Below are 18,999 nucleotides of genomic sequence, written 5' to 3'. Positions count from 1 at the left end.
AGCAGCCTTTTCAGTAGTTGCAGCGGCAACAGTCTGGATGATTGACCGATTTAGCCTTATAACGTCAACCAAAATGGCATTGCTGTGCTGGTAGTGCGAACGGCTGAAAGTAAGGGGAAACTACAGTCGTAATTTTTCCTGAGGGCATGCAGCTCTACTGTACGGTTAAATGATGATGGCGTCCTCTCGTGTAAAATATTCCGGAGGTGAAATAGAACCCCACTCGTATATCCGGGCGGAGACTATTCAGAAGGTTGTTGTCATCAGGAGAAATAAAGTTGGTTTTCTACTGATCGGAGAGTGGAATTTTAGCTCCCCTAATCGGGCAGGTAGGTTATAAAATGTAAAAAGTGAAAGGGATACATTCAAGTTAGGCATAGTGGGAATTAGTGAAGTTCGGTGGCAGGAGGAATAGGACTTCTGAGCAGATGCAAACAGGGTCATAAATACAATGTCAAATAGTGTTAATGCAGGAGTGGGTTTAACAATGAATAAGAAAATAGGAATGCGCGTAAGGTACTGTGAACAGCATAGTGAACGCCTTATGGTAGCCAACATAGACACGAAGACCACCACGCCTACCATAGTAGTGCAAGTTTATATGTCAACTACCTCCACAGAGGATGAAGATTTGAAGAAATTTATGATTTGATAAAAGAAATTATTCAGATTGGAATTCAGTAGTAGTAAAAGGAAGAGAAGGAAAAATTGTAGGTGAATATGGACTGGGGAAAGGAATGAAAGAGGACGTGGCCTGGTAGAATTTTGCACAGAGCATAATTTAATCAACCCTAACACGTGGTTTCAGAATCATAAAAGAAGTTTGTATACGTGGAAGAGACCTGGAGACACCGGAAGGTTTCTGATCGATTATATAATGGTTAGACACAGATTTAGGAACCAGATTTTAAGTTGTAAGACATTTCCAGGATCAAATGTGGACTCGGGCCACAATTTATTGGTTATGAACTGTAGATTAAAAATCCGGCATTCGGCAAAGGGTAGCCTACCTCCATTGTTATTCAATATGTACATTGAACAAGCAGTAAAAGAAATAAAAAAAAATTTTGAGTAGGAATTAAAGTCAGGGAGAAGATATAGAAACTTTCAGGTTTGTCGATGACATCGTAATTCTGTTAGAGACAGCAAAGGACTTGGAAGAGCAGTTGAACGGAACGGACAGTATCTTCAAAGAAGGATGTAAGATGAACATTAGCAAAAGCAAAACAAGGATAATGGAATGTAGTCGAATTAAATAAGGTAGTGGTAAGGGAATTAGATTAGGAAACGAGACATTTAAAATAGTAGATGAGTTTTGCTATTTTGACAGCAAAATAAGTGATGAAAACTGAAGTAGAGAGGATATAAAATGTATGCTGGTAATGACAAGAAAAGCATTTCTGAAGAAGAGAAATTTTATAACGTTGAATATCGATTTAAGTGTTAAGAAGTCTTTTCTGAACGTTTTTGTCTGGAGTGTAGCTACGTATGGAAGTGAAATATGGACGATAAACAGTTTCGATGAAAAGAAAATACAAGCTTTCGAAATGTGGAGCCACAGAAGAATGCTGACGATTAGATGGGTACATCACGTAACTAATGAGGAAGTTATGAATACAATTGAGGAGACAAGGAATTTGTGACATAAATTGACCAAAAAAAGCGATCGGTTGATAGGACTTTCTGAGGCATCAATGGATCACCAATTTAGTATTCGAGGGAAGTGTGGGAGGTAAAAGTCGTAGAGGGAGACAAAGAGACAAATACAGTAAGCAGATTCGGATAGCTGTAGCTTGTATTAGTTATTCGGAGATGAAGAGGCTCCAACAGTATTCAGTAGCATGGAGAGCTGCATCAAACCTGTCTTCGGACCGAAGACAACTACAACAACAAATCTATCTTTTTCAGAAATGCTTTTCGTGCTACAACCATTTTGCATTTTGTGTCCTCTCTATTTCGGCCATCATAGGTTGTTACCTATAACTTTTAGTGTCTTATTTCCTAATCTAATTCGTTCGGTATCGCCCACTTTAATTCGATTACATTTTATTACTCTTGTTTTACTTACGCTGCTGTTCATACTACAACCTGTTTTCAAGATATGCACCTGCTCTTTCAAGCCATATAACTGAAGTCTGGTTTCTGTATAAGATATAAGTAACCTTTCTTTCCCTGTATTTTATCTGTATTTGTATTTCAGAGTGTCAACATTATGAAAAGCTTTCTGTAAGGCTGTGGCACCTGCAACGGTAATCAGACGCCGTCGTCATAGATCGCCCGCTAGCAGTTGCCAACAACTCGGTCACATCGCGGCCGATGTATTATATGTATGAAGCAGGTTAGATTTGAACCTCCTGGGGTGGGATGGGTACCACGAAGCCTCTTATGCTTGGAGACGACGTCAAATGCACGTGCATGAGCTATATCTGTCTCGAAAAATACTTGGTGGGTACTGTACACTCTTTCCTCAGTCACTGGAATAACCATACATGCCTACGAACATATGAGATCGAAAGAGACACGTTCTGTTATACATACGCACTCGGGATGACTCCTGATGACATTGAAAAGCAGGATTGCAAGCACTATGTACTCTTTCAAATAAAATCAGAAAAACAGACGTAAGCTAATTATCCTTAAATGACAGTCATTCAGTGTACGCTTGAAAGACGATGATAAATTTTCGAATGAGATACTGTGAACATCTAAAGCACTGAAAAATGTAAAAACAGGCACCACGTTTGCAAACCATCTCACTTAACAGAATCACCACCCCATTGGCATAAAAATGTCAGTAAGCAGTAATAATTCGTAGAAAGCTAATGCCTATTTACCTATATCCATTACAGTAACTTTAAAAATAAGGTACGGTCACCCTTCGCACTTCAAAAAGTCACGAGGGCTATTCAGAAAATAAGGAACGATAGGTCGCGAAATGGAAACCACAGTGAAAAGCAAATCTGTTTTATTTGCAACAGTTAGCGACAACTTCCAGCTACTTATCTCCATTGTCGCCGATCCGACTTAGACGTTTGTCGTAGCGTTGTACCAACTTTCCAATACCCTCGTTATAGAAGGCAGCCGCCAGTGCTTTCCGCCAATTCTCTACGCTGGCCTACAGCTCGTTGTCTGTGCCAAAATGTTGTTTTCATAGCCAGCGGTTCATGTGAGCACAGATGAAACTCAGAGGGAGACAATTACGAGCTGTATTGTGGGTAATTAAACATTTCCAACTGAAAACGATGCTGGAGCATCTTCATTGCCCCTGCAGAATGCGGCTGATAACTGTCTTGAAGAAGTAAACGCACGACATTTATGTAATGTTGGCTGCATAGCTTCAGGCAAAATTTCTCACCAGGCTCTCGTACTTGGTGGGAAACACTGGGTATTTTTATGTGCTCTGTGTGTGCCCAGAACTAAAAATAACGACGTAACGCAATCGACGGGCATACTACAGATACTGCCCAACACACCTGTGCAAAACGTCATCGGATTTCCACTGTGGTTTCCATCTCGCGACCAATCGTTCCTTACTTTCCGAATAACCCTCGTATTTTTTGAGGTTATCATTTCCGCCTAAAACTTCCGACAAAGATTTTGTCTACTTGTGATCCCAATAAAAATGTAATTTCAGTATATAGGGTCCAAGCTATACTCTGATTATGATATTTATCAACCCCAAGATTCCACAAACACCTTTTTCCTTGAACTAAACTTCTAAATTTCTCACAGTTCGTATTTTGCGTGTAAGAACGTCGACAGATTCTACCGAAGAACACAAACTCATTTGAATTTCATCAATTGTCGTCCGAAATCTCTACGTTCGGACCATGAGATCAGCTGCATTGTCGCCATGCAAGTAGGCTACTGGCACTCTGATTTGAAACGCTCTACCGTCTTTGACTGATGTCGGTCGTCGTCGGAAACCGCCGAAGTCGTTTCCACTGTGACCGCAGCCTAAATCTACAAACGCTATAAATTTAGGTTTGTTTCTTTTAATCTGTCGTATAAGATGAGTCAGAGCGACAGTATTGGTACGCGTGTTCCTACAGTTTTCCAGAAACCAAAATGATGTTCCTCCAGATTGTGTTCTTTCAGTTTTTCCATTCATCTGTGATGTCAGTATTTTAGAAGCATGATTTTTAAACTGATAGTTCGGTAATATTCGCACCTATCAGCATCTGCTTTCTTTTTAATTGGAATCATTTTATTTTTTTTGAAGGCTTTCTTCCCCGCGACATATATAGTTTGTACACCAGGTGGAATAGTTGTATCATAGCTGGCTTTCCAGAGGACCTCAATAATTATGAGGACTTGCCTAATCCATTGGCCTTGTTTTACTTAAGTCTTTCAGTGCTCTGTTAAATTCTTCTCTCAGTATTATAACACCAAATTCATATTCATCAACTTCATCTATGCTTTCTACAAACTGCCTTCAAGTTCATTGTCCTTTGTCTAGCCCTTCTATACATTCCTTCCACCTTTTAGCTTCTTTGAGTAGTACTGGCTTGCCATCTGAACTCTTCGTATAGCTGCTTATCTTTTCTCCAACAGTCTCATTAATTTTCGGTTAGGTGGCGTCTTTCTGTTCTCTAGTATGGATGCTTCTGCATCCTTGCATTTTTCGTCTATTCATTCCCGCTTTGCCATTTTGCATCTCCTGGCAATCTCATTTTTTAGACTTCTGAATTTTCTTCTGTCTGCTTCATTTGCTACACTTTTATTTTTTCTCATTTCGTCAATTAGGTTTAATGTATCTTCTTCTTGTGGTGTCCAAGGCTTTCTGCTGGGCTTTGTGTTTTTGCCTATTTGACCCACTGCTGCCGTCACTTTTTCATCTCTTACGGCCACCCATTTTTCTTCGGCCAGAGCCTGTATCTGCTCCTGGAAACGTTTTGCGCTTTAAAATCCATTCTCGAAATCTCTATCTTAACTTTATATAGTCTATCTGAAACCTTCCCATGCCTCCAAGTCTTTTCCACACACACAAGCTTCTTTCAGTATTTTTAAAACGAGTATTAGCGATAGTTAAATTATGATCTGTGAAAAATGCAGCCAAACAGCTTCTTTCATACCTTCCCCCTGATCTATGGTCTCCAGCATTTGGTGAGTTATTTACAAGATATCCTTAGTGAAGAGGGCGATCTGTGCTTCGCACTAGCGGTGTTTTCTAATCACCAGCTGAGTCTTTTAAACAAGACTCTTTTCCTTGAGGACTGTTAGAACTTCCGAGTTTATGTCACGCTAAACGACGCTATCGGTAAGGCAGACGTCAAAAATTCTCGTCGCGCCCAAGGACCTTAAAATATCGTTAATGGTAACCCGCCTGTCAAATGTAAAATCGAGTTCGGTAGACAGCTTGGTTCATTTCAAGAAGAACAGACTACGTGCTATGCACCATGTTTCACCATTCACCTTCCTTTTGTATCATGCCCATACGTAATAAAACAAATACTTCGCAAGCGCTCATCACACCCAGTCACACGAAACAGTTACACATATGATAGTCAAAATATCGGCAAGATGCAATATTATTCGGCGATTCTCGTGTCGTTGTCACTGAGCTCTCATAACCTATCAGTTCTTCTGTTACTTCTTTTCTACTAATAACAGCGTACTCTCCACTGCTTTTTATACTTCACGGTCCACAAGTCGTGGCATCAAGTAGTCAATCCTATATTACGTAGGGGTGTCCAGATAGCCTACTTTTGATCAGATAGTCTACATCAACATCGACGAGGAGTTTAATTGCACTCTCCTTGTGCATAATACATGCAACTGATTTCCATTTAAGTGTCCAGTGGAAAAGTTGGAGTAACAGTTTGGTGAGCCGACCTGTAGCTGAAATGTTAAAGCTTTTTTTTTTCTTTTTCTGCAGGTCCCGGAGCGTAGAGAGCGTGGAGCGTCCGCTGATGGTCAGTGTTTCTGAGAGCTCCGGCAAGAATGAACGTTACAAGAGAGAAGTGGGTGCCCTCCCCTCTATGCCATCTGCCACCAAAGCAATGGAATACTCAAAACGTCGGCCTGAAATGGGATCGAGCGGCTTTCATGGAGACACATTTTCTAGCGGCTTCGGTGAATTCTGGACCATGAAGAAGAAAGGACATGTGAAGCGAGACCCTGAAGTTGCAGAACCGATTCCATATTCAGACATATGGTCAGATGAGGAAGTAGAAAAAAAATCTGGGATAAACGAAGGGTTCGCTTCCGACGAACTGCCTGCTCGATTTAGGGAGGAGAAGCTCCTGTTTGGGCAACAACTGCCGGGTGGAGCTAGGAGGCAGTTACTGAAAAACAAGGGCGACTGGCAGAGAATCATCTCGGCTTCTTTTCCCGTTAAGCCGTATATGAGAGGGAACGAAGATGCAGTACTCGACATGCTTCGCTCCCGCATGGGTTCGATGAAATCTGAGAGAGACCCTGGTCTTGACGACGCTGCAGAACAAAGGAGCTTTTTCGAGAGAAGTCCGCAGATAGGCGAGACTGTCATAAATCGAGATGCACTCCCAAATGGACTCGCTGATTTGTGGAAAACGAGCGTGAACTCTCAACAAGAAAATCTGCAAAAGAGGCGGCCCGAGATGGGGTCCTCGGGATTCCATGGTAACATGTTCAGCAACGGTTTCGGAGAGTTCTGGCCGATGAAGAAAAAAAGTAACACTTTGGACGTGGACGGAGACGTTGGCGTTGACAAATTGCTGCCAATGAAGAGGAGACCGGAGATGGATTCCTTGGGATTTCACGGTGACACTTTCCATAACGGCTTCGGAGATTTTTGGCCGATGAAGAGATCCACCCCTGCAGAAAATTTTGCCACTGCACGCAGTGATCCTAAGACCGAGCAGAACTACACACATTCGAAAGAATGCTGCGAGGATAACGAAAAAAACTGATCTAAAATTAGCGCAAGTTCAAACTTCAGATGATAATGTAGTTTAGAGTGGCCTATGAGCCTAATACTGTCCTAAAAATGTATGCTCTTACTGTCGTATTTGTTAACAAAAAACATGTACGATATCGATAAATATAATGAACAAGGAAAATATCTTTGAGGTAACTAAGTAAGCATTAACACTGTAAGTTCCCATTGTGCAAGCTTTTTAGGTAATCCTGACTATTTTTTGGAGGCTGCAGACTACGTTAATGAAAACCCTAAGTGTAAATACAAGTCTTACTTTTTTGTGAATAATTTACGCTGTCATTTTACTTAACAGTGATGAGCTGTTTAGTTTTTCAGATACTGATGTTTTCAGGTGCTGTGCTTAACACAATATTGCATGCTGATAAAAAAGACATATTAATAGAATTAAATATTCACTGAGTATGTATACATTGTGACACAAGACATTTATGAAATAAATTCGATTAATTTACCTGCAACACTCTGGAGTTTTTGGTGGAATTAGATGCTTCCATTAAGGGAAAATAATAGTTTACAGAGAGAAAAAGTCTATGTGTCACGAACATAGCAGGCTATAAATACTCCTTTCCTATAAAATCTGATGATGATCCATCTATAAATAAAAACATTTTTAAATGGAAATGAATCACGAAAAAGGAAGTAACATACTAATTGATGATTTATATTGCTTTTCATGTAGAGCCGTCTAATTTTTTTTGCGTGAATACGGTGGTGTCCCAAAAAACACCGACAAACAGAAGTAAGTAAAAAATCTCTGGTAAACATGGGCTTTAAAATGTGTACCTTACGAGCTAGTAGCACTTGTTCAACTTCGCTACTATGAAAACATCTCTTCTACTGAGCGAGTGCTCATAGCTCTTAAAGTAAGCATTTTAGAGTCTGTGTTTACTAGACACTTTTTTATTATTTTGGTCCGTATTATCTCCTTCCAAAATATGAAAAGGAGGAGCCCATCCCTAAAGCTTGTCGGTGCTTATATACGTCGTTTTTAGGCTGAAGATGACGAGTAGGAAACTCGTTAAGACACTACAGCTTGGGTAATATTTAGATTAAATTTAACCATTGATATTCGCCGAGAAAGCCTACATTGCCATATAAAAACAATTTGTGTGACAGACAATAAATGCAATACACTATTGAAGGAGAAAAGGTAATGATCAATACAAACACATTAATATGTTATGATGTTATATTGTGACTATATCATCCAGTTATCATCTTTCTAAAGCTAAGGATTAAGCAATATATAGATAGAGAGCTATCGCCAGACAGACTGTCCACGATATGGTACATAAAATACTCAGAGATGTGTGCGAGTTATAATCCCTTCAACATTCTTCAAATGATCGTGTAACTTTTTTTTATTTTCTGATTCTAATATAATGGATATGCTGGTGGGAATTTGGTGTTTGGTTTACGTAGTCACTTGCAGGAAGTTACACTACCTGACCAAAAAAGTGAAGCACTCAGAAGCGGAGGAGGAAAGAAAATGAAACTTCAAGGGTTTAGAGGATATGTGATGTTATATCAGTGATAACAAAATCGCGTCAAATTTGCAAAGAACTTGACAATATGAACCGACTTATCAGAATGATAAGTATAGCCTGGTTGCTTGCATTGATTCGCTAGTGAAGGGTGTCGTAAAGCCATTGTATCCTCTCCTGAGGCAAGCTGGGTCAAAACTGTTGTAACTGGTCCTTTATATCATAGATCCTGGCACTGGGACGGACATGACGCCCGAGCTGGTCCAACACAAGTTCTATAGGGGACAGGTCTGGAGATCTTGCTGACCGTATGAGTACCTCAGTATCACGCAGTCCATAGAGAGGTACAAAACGTGGTCCATCATTGTTCTGTTGAATGATGACACCTCGATACTTTTGCATCAGAGGTAACACATGAAGAGGCAGGACGTCCATTGTGCCGTCAGAATTCCCTCAGTCACTACCAGCTGTTACCTGTAGTCATATCTAATGACTCCCCACACCATGGTTGGTTAGTTGATTTGTGGGAGGGAACCAAATAGCGAGGTCATCGGTCCAGTCAGATGAGGGAAGAATGGGGAAGGAAGTCTGTCTTGCCCTTTCAAAGGAACCATCCCGGCAATTGCCTCAAGCGATTTAGGGAAATCATGGGAAACCTAAATCAGGATGGCCAGACGAGGGTTTGAACCGACGCCCTACCAACTGCGAGTCCAGTGCGCTAACCACTGCACCACCTCGCTCAGTCTCACACCATGATCCAAGGAGTAACACCACTTTGCTTATCCAAAACATTGGAAGAGCGAGATTTCCGCCCAGGTTGCCGTCATACACGTCGATGATGGTCATTCGCGGTAGTACACAATTGAGATTCATTGCTGAAGACAATGTGATGCCATTCACCTGCAATCCATGCTTCTCAGCCAAGGCAACAATCCAAACGTACCCATTTATGTGGTGGCGTTAATTGCAGCCAAGGTAATTTACATGTCCTGCTGCAGCTAGTTTCCGATCAATGGTGCAGTATGACACAGAACATTTGCGGGGAACGATTATTTCGCCTCGGATAACAGTCGCAGATGTAACGGCGTTACCATATGCTTGTCACACAATACTGCGATCCTCCCTGATATTGGTCAGATGTGGTCGACCAGAACTTTAACGATCAGTTTGCCTGCCCTCACGTTCCCACGCAGTCCAATATCGGGCCGCTGTCGCATCCGAACGCCCCACAAATCTGGCTATTGCATGTTTCGACCAGCCTGCCAAATAGAGGCCCACAAAGATACCCCTTTCAAACTCAGATGCTGTCTCACACGAATGCATGGCATCGACGTGTCTTTCATAGTGGTCACTAAACATATGACGCTGTTCAACGACCTTTGTATACAATAAGCGTTTTGTTAACTACACTTTCGATGTGAAACTGAAAGGCATGCACTGGGGAAAATACGGAGTGGGTATAAATGTAGGAGCCCACTCGGTGGTGCTGGCAGACGCCGAGCCGAGCCGACACGCCAGCAGCGGTAGTAGCAGCAGCAGTTGATACACAGTAATTTTGTTTAGTTCCCGTTTTTTTTCACGTGCTTTTTTCAAAGAATTGAACTGTGCCTGTATGTTGTACTATATAGACTAGTGCTTAGCAAATTACTCTACATTTTTGTTTTTTCGTAAATCTTGGTGCATATCCTCGTGTAAGGCCACTTCCTAGTGTAATTTTCCCGCTGCCAGAAGCTCCACGTCACGCCACTACGCATTATACACAGCATATAGTTTAGATCACTGCATTCTAGTTTACATTATTATCTCGTTCGGTAGCTTTTCAGTAAACAGAGTTTCTAGTAACAGATACATCCACTTCAGTAGAGAAATTTATTTCTGTTTAAGAGCTTGCCGTCTCAGGGCATAGTGAGAAATCTGCATAGGAGATTTTAGTGTTTCTTTATTCTCATCGTTATTTTTGCGTACATTTCAAACTCAGTAGCGCCATTTTAGATCTTACATTTATTTTTTACAGCTGGAACCTGCGTTGGCTACCGTCGACATGGTTCTGGCTAATGCTCAAAGTCGCGGCGAAGTCGGGGCGCTTGTGACGAGACCTGCGACACCTTTGGAACCGTTGGACCTGGTGTCACTGCATCTTCTGGTACGCAACATCACACCGGTCCATCCTCACTGCAGACTGGGTGGCAGACAGTGATGGGTTTGCGTGTCACTGGGCGGAAGGCGTAAGAGGGAGCAACAGGAGAGAGATGAAACCCAGTGTTGATGATAACTCTGAGCCAGCACGGGATGCCTGTCTTGTTGAGCCAATGGTCGACCTTCCTGCCCAGTCCGGACAAGTGCAGAGTGTTGGTATGTTTGTCATTGGGAGATCCAATGTTAGGCGTGTGGTGGAACCCCTCTGGGAAACAGCAGGTAAGGGGGGAAAGAATGCCAGTGTGCACTCGGTATGTTTGCCAGGGGTCTCGTCCTTGATGTGGAGGAGGTCCTGCAGGCAGCTGTCGAGCACACTGGGTGCAACTGGCTGCATATCGCGGCACATGTCGGCATTAATGACGCCTGCTGCATCGGTTGTGAAAGGTATCCTCGCTCATTTCGGCGGATGGCTGATTTCGTGGAAGGAACTAGCAACGCGCGCGGGGTGCACCATTCTCTGGCTTGGAGGAGAGTGGAAGGTCTAAACCAGATGATCAGACGACCCTGCGACGGCATCGGATGCAAATTTCTCGATCTCCAGTATCGGATACAGAATTTTAAAGTTCCCCTTAATAGGCCAGGCATGCACTACACGCAGGAAGCGGCTACTAGGATAGGGGAGTAAGTCTGGCGTGCACATGCGGATTTCTTAGGTTAGAGAAACCCTCACTTGGGATCAAAGACGATTTGCCTGATAAATTATCAACAATGTCCTTAGAGAAAGTTCATCACTGCAGATCAGAAATAGAAAAGGTTAATATGATTTTAGCAAACTGCAGGAGCATCCAAGGAAATGTCCCAGAATTAATATCGCTTACTGAAGGCTATAATCCACAGATAGTATTAGGAATAGAAAGTTGGTTGAAACCGGACGTTACTTACCCGCAGTTCAGAGCGGAATGTTTATCGTAAGGATAGGTTAGCCGCCAGCGGTCGCGGCCTGTTTATTGCAGTAAAGAATTGCCGGTCGTTGTGGCCGAGCGGTTCTAGGTGCTACAGTCTGGAACCGCTACGGTAGCAGGTTCGAATCCTGCATCGGGCATGGATGTGTGTGACGTCCTTAGGTTAGTTAGGTTTAAGTAGTTCTAAGTTCTAGGGGACTGATGACCTCAGATATTAAGTCCCATAGTGCTCAGAGCCATTTTGAGCAGTAAAGAATTCGATAAAATCAAGCGGGGTTATCATGGATTCCGATAGCGAATGAATCTGGGTGAAATTAAGTATCAAAGCTCGGTCGAAAATAGTATTCGGATGCTTTTATAGACCGCCTGGATCAAGAGCTCTGGTGGTAGAGGACATAAGACAGAGCTTGCAGTTGTGGTAGGGGGTGACTTCAACTTGCCAAGCATAGATTGGAAATATCATGCTATGAAAACTAGTGCTAGGAACAGGGATTCGTGTGACGTTATTCTGGATGTCTTGTCCGAAAATCAGTTTGAGCAGATAGAGAACCAACCCGTGAGGGTAATGTCTTAGACTTCCTGCCAAATCAGTTAACATAGAGAAAGGTATCACTAATCATAAGGCTGTGATAGCATCTATGACAACGGATCTTACAAAGAATGTTAAGAAGAGTAGGAAGATATTTTTTCTTAGCAAGAGTGACATGATACAAATTTCAGAGAATCTGAGCAATCATCATAAAATTTTCGGTTATGAGGATGAAGATGTGGAGAACAAACGGGAGAAATTCAAATGTATCGTGCAATATGCCCTAGACAAGTGTGTTCCGAGTAAGGGCTTAAGGGATGGGAAAGACCCACCATGGCTTAATTACCGTGTAAGAAAACTGATACACAAACAAAGAGAACTTCATCTCATATTCAAGAGAAGTAAAAACCTAGCTGCGAAACGAAGCGAAAATGAGCATAGGGAGAGCAATGAGTGAAATCGTTCGGTCACTTTGAAAGTAAAACTTTGTCAACCGATCTGAGCAAAATACTAAGAGATTTTACTGTATATAAAATCAGTAAGTGGGACCAAATCATCTTTCCGTTCACTCAGTGAAAATGCTGCCACCCAGAAGGAAGACAATAAAGAGAATGTCGAAATACTAAATTCGGTCTTCCGAAATCATTTCACCGTGAAAGATCGTAATACGGTACCTCCTTTCAAATGTCGTACGAACGTCGAAATGGCAGATACTGAGATAACCGATGGTGGAATAGAAAAACAACTACAATCACTTAGTAGTGGAAAGGCGCCAGGACCAGATGGCGTCAGGACCTATAAGATTCTACAAAGATCATGCAAAGATCTTGCTCCCTCTCTAGCAGTGATTTATTTTAGATCGCTTGAGCAAAGGATACCCAGCGACTGGAAGAAAGCGCAGGGCATTCCCGTTTTTAAGAAGGCCAGTAGGACAGATCCACACAATTATAGACCTATATCGTTGACATCAATATGTTGTAGGACTATGGAAAATGTTTTGTGCTCAATAATTATGACGTTTTTAGAGAATGAAAATCTCCCTTATAAAAATCAGCCTTAGTGGTAACACCGGTTCCCGTCAGATCACCGAAATTAAGCACTGTCGGGCTGGGATAGCACTTGGATGGGTGACCATCCTGTCTGCCGAGTGCTATCACAAGTGGGGTGCACTCAGCCCTTGTGAAGCAAACTGAGGAGCTACCTGATTGAGAAATAGTGGCTTCGGTCTCGGAAACTGAATACGACCGGGAGAACGGTGTGCTGACCACATGCCCCTCCGTATCCGCATCTGATGACGCCTGTAGGCTGAGCATGACCCTGTGGGGCGGCGGGTGGAGAATTTCTATTGTTGGCGTTCTCAACACAGGCTCTCTAACTACAATGTTGGCAACCAGAAAGTGATTAGCAAAAACGTGATGCCTGTAATTAATGTTCACTGTGCCTACTCTGATGGAGAAATAAAATTATTGATCATTGAAGTTCATTACGCTGAGGATTAAGGATGATGTCTGGGATTAATGGAAAATGCAGTTTGCTACAACAATTTTCACTACCTTCTGAAAACGATAAAGTGTAAAGTTCCAGACAGAAGTTTACCAAAGCAATGCTGCTATCAACTCTTGTACGATCAGAGCTGTTCAGAGCCTGTTGCGCGGATCCTGTTATCCCTAGATAACGAAACTGTTCAATAATCGTTATCGATGTAAATGTTCAAAGTGAATACTCACCAAAGTTTGATGTTAATACTCATCAAACGCCAAGCTAGTAATGGTAGAAGATCTGTCCTGCGCCGACACGCGAAAATACGACATACGCAAACTGAAAATAAATCACTGAGGTCGTTCCACAATTAACGCTTTACCCCATTATGAACTCACTGTTACGTGCATACCGAGTAATGCAATACGGCATCCAAGGCTGTTCCTTGCAACTGCACAGACGCGACGCGGCTTCCGACACGGAGTGTGTGCTGATACAAATCTAGAAGACAACTGGGACCTGAATCCAGCTCGCATCACTCTTATTGATACAGCCGTGGTGCGTTCCACCAAAGGCGAAGCCAACACAATTTGCCTTCCTGATCAGCCGTTGAGGCTAACAGAGCACTACTTCAAGTTACTAAATAATTAATTGCTTCATTCGCTGAAGGCCAATGAAGCTCTCAATTTAATTGTGCAATCAGCACACAGGTAAGTATCTATAATGAAAATCTGATGTGGCTAGGTTAAATACTTTGGTCGAGAGAATTATTTTAGTTGCACTGCATGCAATAGATACGCTCTGAACTTGCCCTTTGGAGAGACGCTACAGCTATACAGGGTTATTACAAATGATTGAAGCGATTTCACAGCTCTACAATAACTTTATTATTTGAGATTTTTTCACAATGCTTTGCACACACATACAAAAACTCAAAAAGTTTTTTTAGGCGTTCACAAATGTTCTATATGTGCCCCTTTAGTGATTCAGCAGACATCAAGCCGATAATCAAGTTCCTCCCACACTCGGCGCAGCATGTCCCCATCAATGAGTTCGAAAGCATCGTTGATGCGAGCTCGCAGTTCTGGCACGTTTCTTGGTAGAGGAGGTTTAAACACTGAATCTTTCACATAACCCCACAGAAAGAAATCGCATGGGGTTAAGTCGGGAGAGCGTGGAGGCCATGACATGAATTGCTGATCATGATCTCCACCACGACCAATCCATCGGTTTTTCAATCTCCTGTTTAAGAAATGCCAAACATCGTGATGGAAGTGCGGAGGAGCACCATCCTGTTGAAAGATGAAGTCGGCGCTGTCGGTCTCCAGTTGTGGCATGAGCCAATTTTCCAGCATGTCCAGATACACGTGTCCTGTAACGTTTTTTTCGCAGAAGAAAAAGGGGCCGTAAACTTTAAACCGTGAGATTGCACAAAACACGTTAACTTTTGGTGAATTGCGAATTTGCTGCACGAATGCGTGAGGATTCTCTACCGCCCAGATTCGCACATTGTGTCTGTTTACTCCACCATTAAGAAAAAATGATGCTTCATCACTGAAAACAAGTTTCGCACTGAACGCATACTCTTCCGTGAGCTGTTGCAACCGCGCCGAAAATTCAAAGCGTTTGACTTTGTCATCTGGTGTCAGGGCTTGTAGCAATTGTAAACGGTAAGGCTTCTGCTTTAGCCTTTTCCGTAAGATTTTCCAAACCGTCGGCTGTGGTACGTTTAGCTCCCTGCTTGCTTTATTCGTCGACTTCCGCGGGCTACGTGTGAAACTTGCCCGCACGCGTTCAACCGTTTCTTCGCTCACTGCAGGCCGACCCGTTGATTTCCCCTTATAGAGGCATCCAGAAGCTTTAAACTGCGCATACCGTCGCCGAATGGAGTTAGCAGTTGGTGGATCTTTGTTGAACTTCGTCCTGAAGTGTCGTTGCACTGTTATGACTGACTGATGTGAGTGCATTTCAAGCACGACATACGCTTTCTCGGCTCCTGTCGCCATTTTGTCTCACTGCGCTCTCGAGCGCTCTGGCGGCAGAAACCTGAAGTGCGGCTTCAGCCGAACAAAACTTTATGAGTTTTTCTACGTATCTGTAGTGTGTCGTGACCATATGTCAATGAATGGAGCTACAGTGAATTTATGAAATCGCTTCAATCATTTCTAATAGCCCTGTAGTTTTATAGCTACCTTTTGGAAACTTCTCACATCTTTGTTATTATAGCGTATCTCCATTCTACCTAAATCTAAACATCGTAGCTTTATCTAGTCACTTACTTAGTCTATCTTGCTTCCGTACTTTTAGGACACAAAACAGAAAATCATGAATATCAACCAAAATATTACTTTGTTGGATCCAGCATACTGTTTCCATTAAATTACAATGAAAAAGGAATCCGAAACTAAATTTTGAAGTTTCTAGCTCCTTCCTGTTGCACCAATGATTTTTACGTAAAATGTCCATATTTCGAAAACAGGTTAAAGTTAATAAACTGAAACTTAACGCATTATCATTTTAGCATCACTCCTGACATGCTATTCACTTTTCAGGTTATTTACTTTACTTTTAAGGTATTGCGCAACATTTGTGACGTCATAGCTAGTTACAGCGGACTAGGCTGGCACACAATGAAAAGCATATGAATTGTATATGGCGTGAGTAGGCTGCTTCCCTACATCACCCTCTACTTAATTTTCTTTGAATGTAAATGAAAAAAAAATTATTTACAAAAGGGGAAGCAAGAGTACAGCTTAATTCCCAACGAAAATGGAAAGATTGAAATTTAAACTTTTATAAATATTAAAAGAAAACTTATTACCTACTCCAATTATTTAGAATGCTGGCATGTTCACTGCCTCTTAAGCAAAATTGCAAAACTGATAAGAACATCTATAAAATACGTAAATTGCAAGTCTGCAAAATTCATGACACTAATGCCTTGCATATTAAATTATTCATGAAACAAGTATTAAACGGACGGCAAGATATTACCAAGAAAATCACTCAAAATTTTAAGTAGCTTCGAGAATCAATGAAACAATTTGGCATACATATTACCTCAAATACATAAATACACTCCTAGAAAAGGAAAAAAGAACACATTGACACCGGTGTGTCAGACCCACCATACTTGCTCCGGACACTGCGAGAGGGCTGTACAAGCAATGATCACACGCACGGCACAGCGGACACACCAGGAACCGCGGTGTTGGCCGTCGAATGGCGCTAGCTGCGCAGCATTTGTGCACCGCCGCCGTCAGTGTCAGCCAGTTTGCCGTGGCATACGGAGCTCCATCGCAGTCTTTAACACTGGTAGCATGCCGCGACAGCGTGGACGTGAACCGTATGTGCAGTTGACGGACTTTGAGCGAGGGCGTATAGTGGGCATGCGGGAGGCCGGGTGGACGTACCGCCGAATTGCTCAACACGTGGGGCGTGAGGTCTCCACAGTACATCGATGTTGTCGCCAGTGGTCGGCGGAAGGTGCACGTGCCCGTCGACCTGGGACCGGACCGCAGCGACGCACGGATGCACGCCAAGACCGTAGGATCCTACGCAGTGCCGTAGGGGACCGCACCGCCACTTCCCAGCAAATTAGGGACACTGTTGCTCCTGGGGTATCGGCGAGGACCATTCGCAACCGTCTCCATGAAGCTGGGCTACCGTCCGGCACACCGTTAGGCCGTCTTCCGCTCACGCCCCAACATTGTGCAGCCCGCCTCCAGTGGTGTCGCGACAGGCGTGAATGGAGGGACGAATGGAGACGTGTCGTCTTCAGCGATGAGAGTCGCTTCTGCCTTGGTGCCAATGATGGTCGTATGCGTGTTTGGCGCCGTGCAGGTGAGCGCCACAATCAGGACTGCATACGACCGAGGCACACAGGGCCAACACCCGGCATCATGGTGTGGGGAGCGATCTCCTACACTGGCCGTACACCACTGGTGATCGTCGAGGGGACACTGAATAGTGCACGGTACATCCAAACCGTCATCGAACCCATCGTTCTACCATTCCTAGACCGGCAAGGGAACTTGCTGTTCCAACAGGACAATGCACGTCCGCATGTATCCCGTGCCACCCAACGTGCTCTAGAAGGTGTAAGTCAACTACCCTGGCCAGCAAGATCTCCGGATCTGTCCCCCATTGAGCATGTTTGGGACTGGATGAAGCGTCGTCTCACGCGGTCTGCACGTCCAGCACGAACGCTGGTCCAACTGAGGCGCCAGGTGGAAATGGCATGGCAAGCCGTTCCACAGGACTACATCCAGCATCTCTACGATCGTCTCCATGGGAGAATAGCAGCCTGCATTGCTGCGAAAGGTGGATATACACTGTACTAGTGCCGACATTGTGCATGCTCTGTTGCCTGTGTCTATGTGCCTGTGGTTCTGTCAGTGTGATCATGTGATGTATCTGACCCCAGGAATGTGTCAATAAAGTTTCCCCTTCCTGGGACAATGAATTCACGGTGTTCTTATTTCAATTTCCAGGAGTGTACATAAACATGCAAAATTATGAAAATGTGTGGCTCAAGTTTCGCTTAATTAGATGAAAATGTTAAACCTATTAAACTGTATGTAGATTTTTTTACATACATAGGTACAAAGAAAATGACATGGTTATTCTTGCTACATAATAAATAATGAAATCTTAGTAGTCTTTTCTACACCTGAAAGAGAATTTCACGAATCATAACACTTCCACTTTGACATACGTTGTTTTAGCCACTTTGGCTGATGTTCTACATTTCGATTCACAAGGGTAGAGGAGGGAAGTTGCTATGGTGTGCGTCCTTCACGTCCACTCTATACTACAGTGGGGAAAGGGGAAGGGTGACTGTAAGTTGTGTCCAAGTCACTCCACACTTTCATGCAGCTACCAGGCTGCCATTATCTGGTTTGTCCTGTAGAACAAACAAAAAGAGTGCCTCAGATTCCGTTCACTTAATAGCTAAGGGAGGGTCAAAATGAATGGGGATATATTCATTTTACCTCTCTACTCGTTACTGAAACAAAGTTAACAGAACGGTTTTCTATTTCAATCTCGTGGTTACTTTATTGTAATTAAATCGGCAAACAAATGGCTCCATACGCCGTTAATAATGTACTAAAGAAAAAATTATACCCAAGGCATTCAATCATGAAACCTTTAAATCTCATATCATTTCTGGGCCAGAACACTGAACCATTGCTCTGTACATTCCTGACACACCTGTATTTATTTATAGGCTGACTCATCGTCAACTGTCTCATTCTTAGAGAGGGTATGAATATACTTAATTATTAGTTGTCATTCTTAGCTTTTCTGTACATTTGAGTTACTTGTGGTAATAGGAGTACAATTGCTGAGTGTTCAAAACACACTATGATTAGTCGATTACTAAATTAACTTATTGGTCCTTCGCTGCTGTGCCAGTTCCACATTTCATTGAAGTTTAATTATGCTGAGCTATTAATAATGTTTCACGTCTGCAGTTATTCAGTT

General features: G+C 42.8%; 1 protein-coding gene across 1 annotated transcript in view; it reads left to right on the top strand.

Moving 5' to 3' along the window:
* The window catches only part of LOC126470563 (uncharacterized), a 341,531-nt gene extending 334,203 nt beyond the window's left edge, over window positions 1-7,328 (top strand). The window contains exon 4 of the mRNA XM_050098501.1: window positions 5,879-7,328. Coding sequence (XP_049954458.1) covers window positions 5,879-6,893 — 1,015 coding nt within the window. The 3' untranslated portion in view covers window positions 6,894-7,328. The remainder of the gene's footprint in view (window positions 1-5,878) is intronic.
* Window positions 7,329-18,999: the final 11,671 nt, after the last annotated feature.

The sequence above is a fragment of the Schistocerca serialis genome, chromosome 3 (genome assembly GCF_023864345.2).
Source record: "Schistocerca serialis cubense isolate TAMUIC-IGC-003099 chromosome 3, iqSchSeri2.2, whole genome shotgun sequence".
Classification (NCBI taxonomy): domain Eukaryota; kingdom Metazoa; phylum Arthropoda; class Insecta; order Orthoptera; family Acrididae; genus Schistocerca; species Schistocerca serialis.
This window is presented reverse-complemented; position numbering and strand designations above follow the sequence as displayed.